Source organism: Cyanistes caeruleus, chromosome 14 (genome assembly GCF_971803275.1).
Source record: "Cyanistes caeruleus chromosome 14, bCyaCae1.hap1.1, whole genome shotgun sequence".
Lineage (NCBI taxonomy): Eukaryota > Metazoa > Chordata > Aves > Passeriformes > Paridae > Cyanistes > Cyanistes caeruleus.
In genome coordinates, this window is record NC_141714.1 from 11,628,616 (window position 1) to 11,645,508 (window position 16,893).

Sequence of the window (16,893 nt, forward strand, 5' to 3'; positions counted from 1 at the left end):
ACCAGAATACATTTAAAAGACAAGCTCTGTCTCATAGATTTTGCTGTCTAAACTAATACTTGTCACCTTCAGAGTCTGCAGATATTTCCATGAGGTTTTCTCAGGCCCGCAGTCTTTCAAGCCCCTGTAGAGCATGTTGAAGTCAGCTGATGGCAAACCTCTTTCCTTTGCCACCTTTTGCTGATTCCTACAAAGCAGCCCAGACTCCCAGGGCTCTGCACACCACAGGTCAGATCCCAATTATCTAACTATGCTTGAAGGCTCCAAGTGAAACAAAATTAATTAGGAATTTGAAGAGGGGGTAAAAAGCACGTACACAAGCTGGAAAACAGTGTCTAAATATGCCCACCAACAGATCTGGGATGGTAGATTACACTTACTTGTTGAATTTGCCACTTGGAGAGACAGAGACAGTAAGCTTGACTTTTATTCCCATACTTGACTCTGACATCTCAACTCTGCTGGCATGAGGCATGTCTGCTGTTCAGTGATAGTAGCTTGACATTTCCTGTTGCTTTGCCTTGAAACCATTTCCAAAGGCGGTAATGCACGCTGGGATCAGCTCCTAACTGGCAAAGGCAGCCTTTGGTTACATCCCTGTTGAGTTTTAAATGCCTCCTCCTCCACAACTACTTCAAATGTATCCATGTCAAGTGGATCTGAGAGTTTCTCCTATTGCTGGCAACTGGTTCCTTTAGTGTGGTTGCTGGAAGACTTTGCTATTATTTTTCTTCTTTTTAGGAAGAGTGGGAGAAGAGCTTCATTCCTGCTGTTTCCTGAATTTTCCCCAGTGTGTTAGCATGAAGAAAAGGAATTAGTACTTGGGAAAAGCTTACTCCTATGCTAATGCCAAATAGTGGAATTTAACTGGGTCATTTAATGTCCATTCCTTTAAAATGGAGACAGTCTGGGGCCAAAACCCTGCTGTGGCTTAGATCATGATTATGTTAGAGCCAGTCTTGATTTGGGCAAATTTTTGTCACATTTCTCCTGATTGGTACCGACCTGCAAATGCACTGTAAAATCTCTGATAAATTATTCTTATCAAGAACCATTTTCCTTGGCTTTTGGCTAACAGGCAGATATTTGGTCTATTGTCTGAGATGATACAAACTGGCAGCAGGGATCTTGCATAGACAGCAGCTACCCAAGATGGTGCTAATAGGTACAGCAGAGTAATTAGGTGCATGAGGACAGCCTGAAGTGGCACCAAACCAAGTGAATCTGCCCTGTGCTTACCAAGTGTTGCAGAGTTTTTGTAGCTGGGACTTCAGTTTGGCCTCCCAAGCCGAATGCAAACCAGCAGCTGCCCTGCTGCTGATACCTGCCTCAGGTTTAAGGTACCTGCTACAGTCCAGTCCCCAGATGCAGGGGGACAATTCTCTAGTGCTAAATCAACAAATGGCAGGGAGGGAGGGAGTCTGGGGAGATGGGGCAGCAGGGCAGGGGACAGAGGCATTGACTCTCTCAGTTCCTGGACTGGTGGACAGAGTGCTTATGCATTTTTCCCATTTACCCTTCCCCCTTCTTATCCTCTTGGCTTCTCACACAATTACAGAATGAGTCTGTGTGACTGTATGAAAGGCATTTCCTCCTCTTACTTTTTTTTTTTAAAGTCGGCTTCAGCCCACCAGCTGCTTTCCATTAGTGTTACACACACACTCACTAGGAGGGCAGGACATAATGCTTCAGGCACTGCTGAGCAGCAGAAATCCTTCAGAATCGCTGTCAGGCAGAGGCTCCTCAGAGTAGATTGTAGCTAACAAGAGTTCAGCTCATTGGGACCTGTCTTCTGGCGAGTCTTCACGGAGGAGCCAAGGTGTGGGGACAGAGGGGGTCGGGGGCATTGTCTGAATGCAAAGTGTGAGAGCTGTGAAAAGATCTCTCCATGTGGATGGTTGTTTGCTCTGGATATCTTGTCAAGGTTAGAAGCTGAATGCTTTCTGTTGCTATGGGGAATTATGGTCCCCTGCTTGATTCTGGGAGAATATTTTATTGATATTAAGTATTATCTAGATGCTTATCCAGACTTCCTGGTGGGTACTACTGCTGTATTTATTATTTGTGATCCTTGGAAAAGGATCTTAAACTTTCTTGTACTATCTCTCCTTCAGTGAAAATTACAAGATCAATATTCATTAACTTCATAAAATACTCTTCCCCTCATCATACTAGTGGAGAATCCTGGTGTAAACTGCTGTCCGTGCTATTCATCTATACTTACATAAAACAGTCATGGGAGGGACCCCATGGGAGATGCCATCTAGGGGCTGGCAAAAAAACCCTGGGAATTTCATCCTAGAAACACTACATTGTAGAAGAGCACAATGGGATCAGCTGTACAAGGTCAGCTCCTGGTTCCCCCTGGTATGTTGGATTGTACCCTGTTTCAACAAAGCTGTTTGTAGAATCCCACGCTGCTCAGCAAATTCTGTGACTGTGGACCTTGAAGTGCAGGTCACTCATCTCATGGAGAGAAAAGGGAGCTTTGGTTGCTGAGCTGCTGATACACTCAAGGGATGTGAAAATTGAATAGAAATCTTGCTGGCTTTGCTACTGCTGTATGATTGACTCTGAAGTCCTGTTCCATGGAGTTGCAGAGGGTAAACTTCACTTAGCTGCCATTGGATTAATGAGTTCATTGATAGCTTGGTGGGTTCCCAGAGAGGAAAGCCATCAACCACATTTTGTCAGAGCAGAGTCCTCTAATGTGCTTTAATAAGAGAGAAGAAAATTTAACCTCTCAGTCACCTTTTGCTGCAGAATGTAATCTGGATATTAAACCGTCCTGCATTCTGTGTTTTTTTTGAACCTTGGTTTTCAGGAGAAATAGAGGGGCTTTCTCTGATGTCCTGCAGTAGCTTGTGTAGTCTGGGGGAGGCTGGCTGCAGGATGGTGACCTGGAGGTTCACAGGATCCATTTTCCTGTGCTGATGAATCTTGCTGTGAAAAGTGTGTGTCCTGAAATCTGGAGCATAAGTTTGATTTCAAATATTTTTTGTAGCATGGAGGAAATTTGTCTTTAAAAGCTCCAGGCAAAAATTTCACCTCTTTCTCTTGGCTGCTTGCCACTGTCTGTCTTCTATAAGCTATGATGATGCTAACTGAATGCAGAGCCTCTCATTCTTGAGGCTTTATTTCCTCAAGCCTTTATTTGATGAGAAAGAGTCTGTTCAGGGTTCAGCATCTCCTTTGATCTCTCTGTCATGAGAGAGAGCATCTTTTGGAAGGCTCATGCAGAACCATGGAACTGAAGCTGAAGAAACACTAAAGGTGAGGTAGGAGCTTTCTTGCTGTGCAGTTTCCAAGTCTTCTGCTCCACTGGAGAGAGAGCAAGGAGGCTGTGTCCCTTTTCTGAGGCTGAGCAGAAAGCATTTGTCTTGGACCTTTGTTAAATGCTGGAAACTTGAGTCCTGTACAATGCTAACTTCCCAGGAGTCATTAAATACACAAACCAAGCAGTGAAAGGGAATTGTCTTTTATTCATTTAGCATTCTCCCACCCCTCTACCCCCCATGTACATAATAAGTCATGTGTTCAGCTCAGCAAAGCAAATGGTCAGGACACCATCCTGGAACTTTATTTCTTTTGCCCTATCACTGCCCTCCCATGGAGTACTCCAAATATTTGTCCAGTTGGTTCAGTTTGCAAAGGGGAGACAAGAACATTTCCCCTGTTCCTGGGGATTTCTTTTTACTTTTCAGACTCCTTAGTTGCTGTAATGAGTTGAAGAGCTCCAAGTGAATGCAACACAGTAGGGTTATCAGTGGAAATTTTGTATGGAATAGCAGAGAGCCTGAATCTAAAACACCAAACCAAGTGAGGGTAGTGGTGACCGCTAAGTTCCACTGTCTGTTTTGAAGGTACAGCAAACCCTGCAACTTTGTATGAATTTAATTGCTTTTAAGTACACCCTAGCAATGCAAATGGGGTCTAATAATGCCAGTATTATTTTTGTGATTGCATCTGCATAGGAAGCCAGTCTTTGCAAGTAATTAACTAATTCACACTTGTGGTAATCCAGCCCATCACCCTGTGCAGGGAGAGGCAAACACTGTGTTTTTGGTAAACTTTCAGTCTTTTCCATGGCCCCACATAGGAATTGATGCAGTGGGCTTACTGGCCATAGCTGAGTCTGGTTTTTGAGGGGTGTGGGAGAGATTCAACATCTTATGTGCCCTGTACCTCTGCAGCAGGAGGTACATCCTGTGCATATGCAGGGATTGCAAATACTGTTTGAGAGAGGATTAAGAACGTATTAGAAAGCTGTAGACTGGGGAAATGTGCCCACTGTTCCACTTCTAGTGAGAAGCAAACAGTAACTGTGACTTGGCAGCTCTCCTGCCTTGCCTGGTCACGTCTGTCCCTGCTCCCACATTGAGAAGTCTCCTGCATCCCTCTGTGAGCATCTTCTCCCAGCTGTTGTGTAGCATCTTAGGAGTATCAGAAATACTGCTCTAAAAGGCCATTTATTTAACCTGATATTTTTATCACTGAAAATAAATACACAGACAGTATTTGTTTTAAAACTTTGTCTCTAATGGTGTAATGCTCTGGGAGAGCTCACAGCGTGTTAGTACAGCTGATTGAACTGGATGTACATGGTATTGATACATCCTGACACTGTGTCTGTCTGCTGTTATTAAGGCCTGGAAGTGGTGAATGTCTGGATGTTCGATTGGTTAATGCCTGTGCACTCACATGTATTTGTATTGAAGGGGTTTTGTCCTCTTTTTCTCCATTACACTGACCTCCAGGCTAGGGTTTGTTGCTCAGAGCATTTGCTAACTGTTCTCTGTAAGGTACAACTCACTGCCACCAGAATTTGAAGTCTAAATGCCATCTAATTGCCAACTTTCCTCCAGGTATGTCATCAGGTCATCAAACCTTCACTTTGCTGGTGGAATATATTCATCATCTATTATATGGGGTTTTTTTCCTGTAATTCAGCTACTTCATCTAACTCAAAGCTTGAGAAAATCTGTGATGTTCAGTTCACTGGAAAAAGATGATGAGGTATACGAAGGCACCAAACCCTTAGGTCCTAAATGGGGCACCCTTGTAATTGACACTTGAGCTCCATGTGCCCCAGAGAACTCAGCTATGAAATTGAATTAATGCTGGAGCTGATTTGACTGTGAAGAAGCTGCCACTGGTTGTTCAGAGCTGAATAGCTCTGCAGTTGTAGCTCTACTTGTATAAAAGATATACCAATTGGAGATACACACTTGCAGTTTCAGCAAGCACTACAAATATCTTTAAAGGCTGGAAGGATTCTGACTGGGCAGCTGAGATGATTGAGTTAAATAAATTTTGAACCGATGCAAACAAAGCTGGATCTGAAAGCATCAATTTTTTCTTGCTTTGGTTTAATTGAAGGTGGGTAAAACAGAAATTAGAGGTCTAGAGGAGCCAAATGCCAGATCCACTCACATTCTGTGAAAGTAATTTCAAGTCTGGAGACTTGTCAGTTTGTCCTTGTAAATTTGTTGAATGCTTTCTTGATATTTTATTTCAAATACATTTCCCTTTACCTCAGAAAAATCTAACAGTATGCATGGTGCATAAAGTTGAAATTAAAAATTTGAACTAATTTTCTTTTTAATATAAACAAAGAGTCTATAAGAAAGTCTACTGATGACTGCTTTAAAGAAAGTATTCAGGAAATACAAACATTTTCATAGATAATTTATGAGAAAAGGGGAAAAAAGGATAAAAGTTGAATGGTTGTGATCATCCAGGAGGAAATTTAGAAATCTTTTTACTGCATGTCAATATTGTCTGACAATTGTTTCAAGAACAACCTCAGTGTGTCTCAGTAAGGAAAGGTGAAATCAGTCCTGGTTGTTGCAATGACTTTTTCATTGGTTTTTGACAAGTTGAAATGTGATTATTTGGAACCACATTGTGTTAATGCTCTTCTGTGTCCAGTGCTCACAGGGGATCTGTTTGACTGCACTTTGCTTCTCTTTTATTCCTCCCCAGAGTTCAGCAGCTTGACAGTTTACATGTCTGTGTGGCCAGTGCAGGGAATGCTTAACTCCATGGCCTCTTTTTTCACAGGATCCCTGCCTGTTTTCCCTCCATGAGCTGCTCCTTTCTTTTCTCTGACAGACACCTCTGCATCTGAGTTTGTGCACCTTTCCTTTTAAGGCTGTCTGAGGATGTGGGCTCATAGAAAAGTTCCAGTGCTTTTGGGTATGACAGATTTTAGAGTATGCGGTGATACAGAAGAATGGAAGAGTTTAGTGATTGGCTAAATTAGTACAGAATTATAGTCTTGTTTGCTTGTTTCTTGTTGAGATACTTGAATTGTATTGTTACACCACTTAAATGTGGAAAATGTTAGATGTGATCTGTGCAGAAAAGAGAGCAGGATTTGGTTGTAAAGATTTCTTGCTCTTTGAGTACTGACAGCATATGGGAACCTCTAATTGTATAAAAGTATCACTGAGGTATCTTCCATAACAAAGGACAGTATTTATGAGCTGCCCTGCTAAACCATCACTTTTCCATTGTTGCTTGACATTTATACTGTAACTCTTGTGGTCTGCTGCTTCATTCCTCTGTCTGTGACAGACACCCATTTGGAAAATACAAAGTGGAGCCAGTTAACACTGAGTGATCTTAAAACTAGGCTGAACTTCTGTTTTCATCGGGGAGGAAGATGATGCCATCAGCTAATTTGGTCGATCAATAGCCCTGTTGGTGATAAGGTTTCAGAGCTTGTGGTTAAAAGCTGATTGCACTGGATCCAAAATAAATTTGATCTATTGGTTTCCACAAATGTAGCATAGCCTGGAATGATGTTTCAGTGCTGATGCTTAACTGGTTTAAATAATGATGACAGACTAGACTGGTGCCTGCTGTGAGGACGCTGTAATGCATGAACCCTGGGCAGCTGAGCACTTACTTATGTTTTTTACAGTAGTGTGGAGCTGTCACTCTCTAGCAAAGGTTCATTATTCTAAGACTGGGGAGCACAGTGTTTGCTGAGCAAGTGTAGTGACATATTTCCTGAAAGCAAGGTTTGATTCTGGTCTCCTAATAAGAGAGAGGTGCCGGCAATGATTAGTCAGGATTGTTAGCTGTGGCTGGAGAAATGAGTGTCCCTGAAAAATTAAAAGTTCTGTGGCCAAAGTGCAAAAAAGTGTGCAAATCATGTTTGTGATAACCATTTGGGCATGTGGTTTTGGAAAGGATTCAGCTGTGTTCTCTCTTCATGCTGGGTGGGACCATATTCTGCTGGGAGATGAACTAAAATTAACTGATGCTTTCATCTGTGTTTCAGTGACTATATAATGGCTACAAGACCCACAGAGGTCACACAGTCACCTGAAACTGGCGACACAGTCGAAGAGTGCACAGGTAAGCAGTTGTTCTCTGAATGTATAGCTGATTTGGAAGATTTATTTTTGTCAATTAGTCCAGTCTGCAGTGACCTGTTTTGCAGTGTTGTCTTTTGGGGGCTTCTTTTGTAGTGTAAAGAAAATTCTATGTGTCTTTGTCAGGTGTCAGTATTATGGAAAAGAGGTTTTAATGTGCAAAACTGGAGTGACATATCCCATTGGATATTCCTTTTGATTCTGACTTGGATTTTGAAAGCAGGGTGTTAGAGCTTGAGGGGCTGATTGTTGTGGCTGCATTGCTAGATCCTGCAGAGCTGGGAGCTGAACCTGTTAAGGAGACTCTGTCTGTGGGAGCTGTGTCAGTACCCCCAGCAGCCTCTCTCTTTCTCTGCTTCTGGCCACAGGCATTTGTTACTTATTCTTTAATCAGGTGGAATGGTCTGATGGGATGGAATAATAGGCAAGAAAGGAAAATGTCTTACTTATGCCAGAGACTTGTCTACATTAAAGGGTTTTTTGCCAGTCTGAGACAACTATGAGTATAAGGAATAGCTTCATGTCTGAAGCATCTCTGGAGAAGTGGCTGTCACGCCATTTGATTTTTCTCTCTTTTCTTTGGCTAATGTTTTGTAGTCAGCTTAAATGTTTGTGTTTTAAAGGTCATCTTGCTTTATCCTTTAGAAATATATTTGCCACTATCAAAATACTATTAGAAAAGGTAAGCAAATGGCAAAGAGACTCTTAGTTGAACTCTGATTGGCAGAGGGATAGAGGTGAAAAAAGTGTAATAATGGAAGTGCAGCACTCTCTGGATTCTTATATTTATAATCTAGTTTTTCATGCAGTCTAGTGCTATCCCAGCAAACTGGTAAGCTGTGAAACCCATGCATGAAAATTTTGTACTCAGAAGATTCAGAAAAGAGATCAAATTCTGACCTGGGTGATAGGAAAAGCAGGAGATCTCATGATCTGAAATGTTGGCTCTAAACCCACCAGGAATATCTCTGACCCTAAATAAACAAAATTTTAAATAGTTAAAGGCTGCTGTGCTGCTGCCAAGGAGTTCAGGAGACACTTGGCTGGACCTGGATAAAGCCATTTTAGAATCTTCTGTTTACTTCCAGTGTAATGGAGGATTCCCTTACCTCTCTCTCTTCATAATTAGCTCATGATGCAAAGGCTCTAGGAGGCTCAAATCCCCATCCTTCATAGTCCAGTCAGTCAGACTGATTTCTTGAGGTTTGCCTTATTGTCTGTAGTACAAGGCTTTCAATGCATGCTGCTCCTTCTTTGCGGCAGGAACCAGGTTGCTGTCCAAAAACTGTCAGCATCCAATGTTATTAGTACTGAATTTCATTATTTTATTGCCTGCCTGCCAATATCTGGTATTTTTTATGAAGCTAGAATCATGACATTTTCTGAGAATCTTGTCTATGGGTTGGAATTTTTTTTTCAGGTGTTTTTAATGTTGAAGTTATCTAGTCCTTGGGTTTGAGAGAAAAAAAAATATAATACATCCTGACTGCACCCTAGGAAATCAGAGACCATAGATTATTCCCAAATGAATGGTTTAACTGAAATACGATCATTGGCTTTCCAAATCAGATGTGCCCTATGCTTTCTGCAGTTTCAGTTTTTGCTCTGGAAGAAGCATCCTTTTCTATCCTGTTATAGGGAAGAACTGTTCAAAGATCAGAAAGTCCTGAGTTAATTGTCTCTGTACACAGGAGACACAATGAAATAGGCAGAACACATGCAGTAAAAAATACAGAATACACAAACTTTACAAACAGATATATAAATAAATACAAAGAGAAAGGAAAATGCTTATTCCTGCTTATTTTCTGTTACAGTTGGCTAAAACATAGCATAAGCAACGAATTTTTGGGAAGGCTTTTCCTTTTTAGGGCAGCAACCTAGAAATTTAGTATTTTGTTTTTAATGCCATAAAACTGAAGATTGGCAACTATAGGATTTCAAAAATCACCAGTGGATGAAGGGGAGATAGGCATAGTTGTTTGAGCTTGGATTTTAGTTATGCAATGATTTTTTATTTTCTATTTTAAGTATTAAGTTTCTCTTGTATTTTATTAGTTCAAGTATCATTGAACATTCTACCAATTTAGTGTTATGTTGGGCTGCATCACAATGCACTGAGGTGTAGGCACCTTTAACTTAAAGGTGGCATCCTTTTAGTGGTGTGCAAAACCGGGCACAGCTGTTCACAGCAGGAAACAAACAAGAGCATTGTCTTTCTGAACCATGTCTTTTTTGTGCTCTCACATAGAACAATCCCACAGTTTTCCTCTTCATCCAGCACTATCTAGTAGTGATTTTATCTATTTTTACATAATAATATGGCAAGTGCCAGTCTCTGGAACTGCAGGGAAACTTACTGTCTTCTCATTCATTTGAGACGACTGAGTGTTTGCAGCTGAGCAAAGCATGGTTGAAGAGGAGTTACTGCTGGAGGGGATGTACCCTGCACATCAGTAATAAATTAGAGTCTAGAGGAGGCACTGAAGTAACTGATGTGTCTGCATCAGATACTCTCTGTTGCACAATGGTACAAGTGCTGTCCCATGCCAGGTGGGGATTGTTCATTGGCAGTGTTTGGAAATCCTTCCTGTAGCCTCCATTCTAAAGTTAGCACCACTTTTGATCTAGACAAGTATTTGGAGTAGCACCTTGGCAATGTTTGCTTTTGTGGCAAGTCTTATATCTGTTTGTCTTAAACATCCTTAGGATCACTTGTTACTGTGTGATGGGTTTTTTGGTGTGGAGGTTTTGGTTTTTTTTAACACTCTCCTGGTTCTCTGGAAATACCAGCATCTAATTTAGCTCATCAGTAATGCTTGCACTAAAATGCAGCTCACTTTCTGTCTATACAACTGGCAGTTCACCAGTGCAGGTGACCAATGAACATTGTTTCTCATTTAGATAGCTTTTGAGTTGCAGAGCTCCTTGCCTGTCTCAAGGTTTGCCATTTTGTTCTTTGAGTCATTGACTGTGTTAGCAGACATTGCAGAATTGATAATTTTGGGGAACTGCTTTTGTTAAACTTGTTAAACTTTTGTTTTGCCTATCTAAAATAAATCAGCTTTGACAGGTTTCCTGGAAGAATACACATTGTCTAATTGCTGATATGAAGGACAGGAATGCTCAGGATGTGTTTCTAAAGACTGAGGCACTCTCATCATGCTTGTTTTACTTGAGAGGCTCTGTGCGCTTGCTGTGTGACCTGTCTTCTCTTGCCAGTTCTTGCTATGGGTGCAGCATGAAACTCACTGAGCTCTGTGGGAGTCTTAACAAATCCCAAACCCTTGGGATTAGCTCTGTTGTCTGGGCCACAGCAATACAACCTGAATGTTTTCTGTGACTGTCTCATTCACTTATTGCCTGATTTGCAGCGGTGGAAGATAAAAAGGCCTTCCACTGATAAACCCGCCCTAAGAGCAGCCATATCCCATTGTCACTGTGGGACTCCAGTGAGAATTCACTTTACATGGTTTGAAAGCTGCTTTGATCTCAGAAACAGCCCAGGGCACTTGTGCAGGTCTTTTGTGGCCCTGCACAGGGTAGCCGTGTCACAGGCCGTGCTGGCCACCGTGGCAGCAGCCTTGTGTGTCTTGGCACGTGGTGCTGGCACTGGGCTGGGGAGCAGGGAGGAGACAGGGGGAGTAGATCTCAGCATCATTGTTTATTTCTCAAAGTGGCCACTGTCTGATGCAGCTGTGTGGTGGCACAGTTTCAGTGCAGATAAGGCCCGTTGGCAGAGATCCCTACATGTACAGGGCACACGTTGAGACAGAGCATCACCAACTAAATCATTGCTGGGAGAAGACAATTATTGTGTTGAAATAATGCCTTGCTTATGAAAGAATCCTCCAGCTGTGAGCATGTATTATGCCAACTGCTGTAAAGTATTAATTGAACAATGAAGCTGGCTCAGATATGCAATGATGTTATTGCTCTGAGTATGTATTTAAGTCAATCACAGGGGTCTTAGTACAATAGTTTGGCCCAAACCACTTAAAGTGACCCCTCAGTGTAAGGGTCAGGGACAAAATGCAATACTTATGTGCTGAAAGAAAATATATATAAAGATGTTGAAGTATCTTAGATCTTATTAAAAAGATAAGTGATGTTTCATGGTGGGGTTTTTTTTTTTTCTTTTTGTATTTTCATTTGGACTATGGAAAATCTGAAAACAAATTAATAGTTTTGTAATTGTGTTCTTAGGGCTACTATGTTTGGGGTTTCCATGTCCTGCAAGACAGTGTCTTAATTTAAGTTTGCTTCTTTGTCCCTGGAGGAGTTGATGGTTTTATTTTGGGACAGTTGTTTAATGTGGAAACAGATATTTTGGTTTTAGAGTTTATAAATTATTTTTCCAGTTTTAATCTTTTTGCCAATGTTGAATGTCCTTCAGGTGTTGTCTCCCTAGAGCACTGAGTAAAGAGTAAGCAGAACTAAACTAAATAAAGAACGTTAGTATCTAAAGACATTGACAGCAATTTTTATTGAAAATATACCAAGTATAATCACTGTTCAGTTGTAGATAGATACAGTCTCTATAGAAAGTATATTTTTGCATAGACTGGAACCTAGGTAGGCACCACTGTTGTCAGCTTAATGCCAGCGTCGCTTTATAGGAACCAGATGTAAGGATTGAAGCTTCACCTTTCACTGGACTCCAGCACTGAATTATTTACAAAGAAGCTGACTGAAACTGAATTGGCTGCTTTAGCTTTGAGGCTTCCTCCAGAATTTAAGAGATAACATTATCCAAGCTAACCAATACCACCAACTTTCAAAAATCTTCATTTTTTTCATGTTGCAGGAAAGAAAAAATCCAAATTTCAGACTTTCAAGAACTTCTTTGCCAAGAAGAAAAGGAAAGAACCTCCACCTCCCAGGGGAGAGAGTAATTTAAAACCTTGCCAGTCCAGCAGCGATGTCAGCGTTGCTGTGCTCCACACTACTGCACTTCATTCACCCAGGGAGGCTGGGTAAGCTGGCGGGGAAGGAAAATAAATAAAAGTGGACCTCTCACAGCAGTGGGATGAAAGCAGGAGTTGGCCCCTTAGGAGCAACCTCTGTCCAAGTTTGTGCAAAACAAGCCCTAATGCTGATGAAGGAATTCCAGGAATTTCCTCTTTCTTTGCTAGTGCTTGAAGAGTCAGCCTGGAAAGGAGGGGGAGGGCAGCCTGGGGCAGGGGTGATCCAACCTCTTAGTCTAAGGCTGCAGATAGCCCAGATTGCTTTGATTGTTTTTGGTATTTGAAATCTGTCTAGGAAGGTCTGATCAGCAGCAACTTTACAAGAAGAGGATGTTAAGTGAGTACTGCTAGTACAGAGAAGTGTGAAGCTATGTGGTTGATTTTCAGCATCGGTGATGCCCTCTGTCATGGCTGCAGTAAAGAGAAAAGTATTTCTGGTATAATATCAGAAATTATCAGTGTGTGATTGCTTCTTTAACTTTCTTACCTAGCCCTTTAGGCATAGATAACAACTGAAGGCCCTTGGTTTTGTGTCAGCCACCCTTAGAGGGCTGTGCTACGTAAGTGAGGTTTGCAAGCCCTTAAGAACATTTCTCAGCTTACTGAAGGGTGTTAGTCCAAAACAATGATGTTTTCTCAGTCAGTGTAATGCAAGCTATCAGCTTGCACTGCAAACACTGCTTCGCTAACAATCTTTAGACCATCAAACTACAGAACACCTCTCTTGCAAATCTCTAACTAACTCTGGCCTGGAACAACCCTCTGAGCATGGTTTCCAGGGGTGTCATGGAATGGTACCAGGTAACCTGTAATTTGGCTGTTCTCCAGCTCCCCACCCTCCTCATCCTCCCCTGTTAGCCCCTCAGCCAGGCCTCTCTCTCTGGGTTGCTCTAGGCCATGGGTTGTGGCGCCAACACAAACAAAGTGTGACAAAACACTGGCCATGTCCAATGGCTTGCAGAGTTTTGCTGGGGGAGATATTGGATGGAGGTGACACTAGCAGAGGGCATGAATAGGTGGCTAGAGTGGGACATGCTGAAATCAGCACTGCTGCCAGTGGCACCATCAAACAAGGCATTTGGTGGAGCTAGACACTGCATTTCCTTGGTGGAAAACTTGTAGATATTACTTTCTCATGGGTGCTTGTTCCTCCTTGCCCCACCTTTCCCCACTTGCTCTGTGTGTCAAGGAAATGATTTGGGAATGAAACAACAATCTATTTATTTTGTTTGTTAGCACAACAGCAACAGATTAACTGATCGCACAACCAGTCTCCTGGGGCAAGGGAAATTTGAGTCAGCCCAGTCCAAAAAGTTTAGGAACATCTGAGCTTGCCCCATCAGACCATAGGAGGTATCTGGCTTAAAATCAGCTGTCTGCTCCAGAGGCACCGTGGGTGAGAACTCTTTCTCTTGCCCTTAACCAAGTATTTCAAGTCCAACTGCTGTTTACCTCAGTTCTATCCTCCAGTGATTATGAACTGTTTTGCAAGACCAGAGATCAGAAAGTGAGTAAAACCCTTTTTTTTTTTTTTTTCTTAGAGATAGGATAAGAGGAACTATCCAAAAAGCTTAGGGGTATGTTTGTACTGTTTGAAAACCCTGACATATAGAGACTCTGCATAAACACTCATTATAAGTACCTAAAGAGACTGAACTACATAATCCTTTCTAAAACCTGATGCTGAAAGCCACTGTAAGTACAACTTTTGAAGGGTTTATAGCAGGACCCTGAGCTTTGCAATTTCTGGCATGCAGAATACAAAACTCAATTCTGGAACAATGCTGCTGTTTGCTGCTTCTTTAGGCAGAAGCACTGGTTTCCTTTTTTCTTCTTCTTTCTTAAAACATGTGTGGTAGGCTGGCCCTGCTGGACACCAGGTGCCCTCTGTCACTCCCATTCTCAGCTGGACATGGGAGAGAAAAGTTCATTAAAAGCTTTGTGGATCAAGAGAAGGACAGGGAGAGATCACCAATTACCATCACTATTTGTCCCCCTGCTTCAAACAGTAATAAAAGGAGTGGGGTTGCAGCAACAAGAAATGGAAGATGGAACAAGCCATGATGGGTTTATGAACCTTGTGGCTGCCTGTAGAGTCTGTCATTTCCTCTGATTTGATGGGAAGCTTGGATGTTGATACACATGAATGAGTTGAGCATTTGTATAGGGAAGTCAATGTGGACATACAATGGCTGAAACATCTGGGCTTTAGTTAGTGCATCTTTAGCCTCAGCAAATAATATAAATATAAATATAAATATAAATATAAATATAAATATAAATATATATAAATACTGCCTGGAATTACAGAGGAGTTTGGATGCAAGACTGATCTGTACTAAAGCTGCAGTTAATTCTATATTTAATCCTATGCTTTTTTGGTGACTGCCAGAAGAAAATACAGTAATTCTCTTGCAAACACATATGATACATATGCAGAGAGAGGAAGAAAGAGAGAGATTTTGTACTGGCAGTCTCAAGACTGCCACAAGAACAAGAAGACTTCAGCCCTTATGGGTAAAGAATTCCCCAATTAGAAAGGTAAATACATCCTAATGCACATGCATTCTTTGCAATAAATAAAATATGCCAACTAATAGTGAATATACATTACAGTAAATAAAAGCTTCATGACTGTTTTTCTTAATGCAGTAAAATTGTCATGCCCATATGGAGTACCTCTCATGCTGAAAAGGACTATAAAATCAAAGGACCAAAGGATCAAAATCACAAAAGGATGGGATGGCTTCATTAATGATGAAATAAGGCAAATGCCTTGCTTATCTGTAGAACTGCTGTCCTGTAGACTAACACAGACATTAACCATGGCACATAATGGGAGGAAGCACAAACTCTGACCTGGACTGTGACAGAAACATCTCTGATTGCCTTTGACACAACATAAACTTAGAGCAAATTTATTTTGCCCTAATGTGAGGCTGTGTAGACTGACTGACTACAACTTTGGGGCAACAAAAGGGTTAGTTAGCAGCTAGAGGAGGTGTCTCTGGAGATGTAAAGAAGATGCAGGAGGAAAAAGAGTAATTTGTTGTTTTTTTTTTTTTTTACATAGTATATTTACTTAATGAATGTTCACAGTTTTTCACGGCTTTCTTCTAAATAGAGAGAGAATCTATGGTCAGGCAAATAGCAGAGATCTCTTCTATTTGATTTCTTTGCAGATCTTTGACATACTGAGTTTTACTTGTCGGAGTTGTGCTCCTAATCATCCTCTGTTCCCCAGAGTCAAACTTTCAGGGGTAAAGCATTGCCAGCACAGCATCTGAGCCAAGGAATCCTTGTAATCTGTATTTGCTATAGTGTCATGGCCATCAATGAGAGAATATTCTGTGATGTTTTCCAGTTCAAGACTAGGATGAGATCCTGGTAGAGGCTATCCCTGTTGTCTTTTGGACAAAGTAATGTACAAATAGTATGTGCCTATGCTGGTGGAACTTGGTTAACAAATGATTTGGAGCCTTCCTTGTTGTGCCACTCAAGTGCAAAATTTGCTCTGCATCAATTAATACCCAAGCCCAATCAATCTCAGTTAATTACAGCTCAGCTGTTGTGGGAACTCATCATTGCTTCACTGGATGAACACCCCATAAGCGCAGAAACAGTTCAGGAATATCTTGCCTAGGTACTTTAACCTGGCCATTGGTAGCCATGGACATTGTCCCATCTACATTTTTAAATATGCTTGGGATCTGATCATATTTAGGATACAGGTGAATGCAACTGATTTTATTGCTGGACACGAGAGGATTTGAATCAAGTTTGTTAATATATCAAAGTTAAATTTTCTGCCCACATTTGCAAGAAGGGAAAAAAACAATCCATCATCTTTGGCAGGTGTGACACACACGGGGCTGCAAAAGTTGTATCCTGAATGTCTCATGCTTGGCACACTGCCACCAAAGGAGGACAGGGGACTCATGTTGTCTCTTTCTGCACTGGAGACCTTTCTTAGGGTGGTTTGCATCCACCTAACTCCTAACATCAGACTTGATCACGCTGGACTCCCTCTCTAGTCTGCAGACTGACCTGTGTGTTCAATGCAGATGCTGAGTGCATTGTAAAGGGAATTCTGCATTTGATCAAATGTGTTTCTCCTCCCTTCTGAGTGTAAAAGAAGCAAACAGTGACTATCTTAAACATGCATGAATCTGGAGTTAAGCATGATGCATCCCACTCTGGCCCCTTTATCATCCTTCTGCCCTGGTGAAGTGGTCTGGGGAATGCACTGATCACTCGTCCTTCCTTCCTTTCCAGGCCCAAGGGTAGCATGGGAAACAAAGCCTTGTCCCATGACAGCGTCTTCATTTTTGAGTCTGCACCAGGAAATGTGACAGGTGACATCTTGTCTCAGGAAAACATACCTGGAAGAGTGAAAACTTTGCAGGTGAGAACATCATCCCTTCATCAGTAGTGCTGCTTTTTGTCAGCTGTCTCCCAGGAAAGTCTGTCACTTGATTCCTTTGCAGTGTGCCTTAGGATTTTGCTGAATGAAGTGTCCAAAGCCAAATTTGCTACTTTTG

At 41.6% G+C, this 16,893-nt stretch overlaps 1 protein-coding gene across 3 annotated transcripts in view; it reads left to right on the plus strand.

Moving 5' to 3' along the window:
- KIAA1210 (KIAA1210 ortholog) overlaps positions 1-16,893 on the plus strand; it is a 40,112-nt gene that overhangs the window by 8,941 nt on the left and 14,278 nt on the right. For 2 of the 3 annotated variants that reach the window (XM_023946546.2, XM_086850308.1), the window contains exons 2-4: positions 7,292-7,368; positions 12,193-12,361; positions 16,628-16,757. In XM_023946546.2, the coding sequence (XP_023802314.2) occupies positions 7,292-7,368; positions 12,193-12,361; positions 16,628-16,757 (376 nt within the window). Of the gene's footprint in view, positions 1-1,636; positions 1,820-7,291; positions 7,369-12,192; positions 12,362-16,627; positions 16,758-16,893 lie in introns of those variants that run through there. The other variant, XM_023946549.2, reaches the window with a different exon arrangement.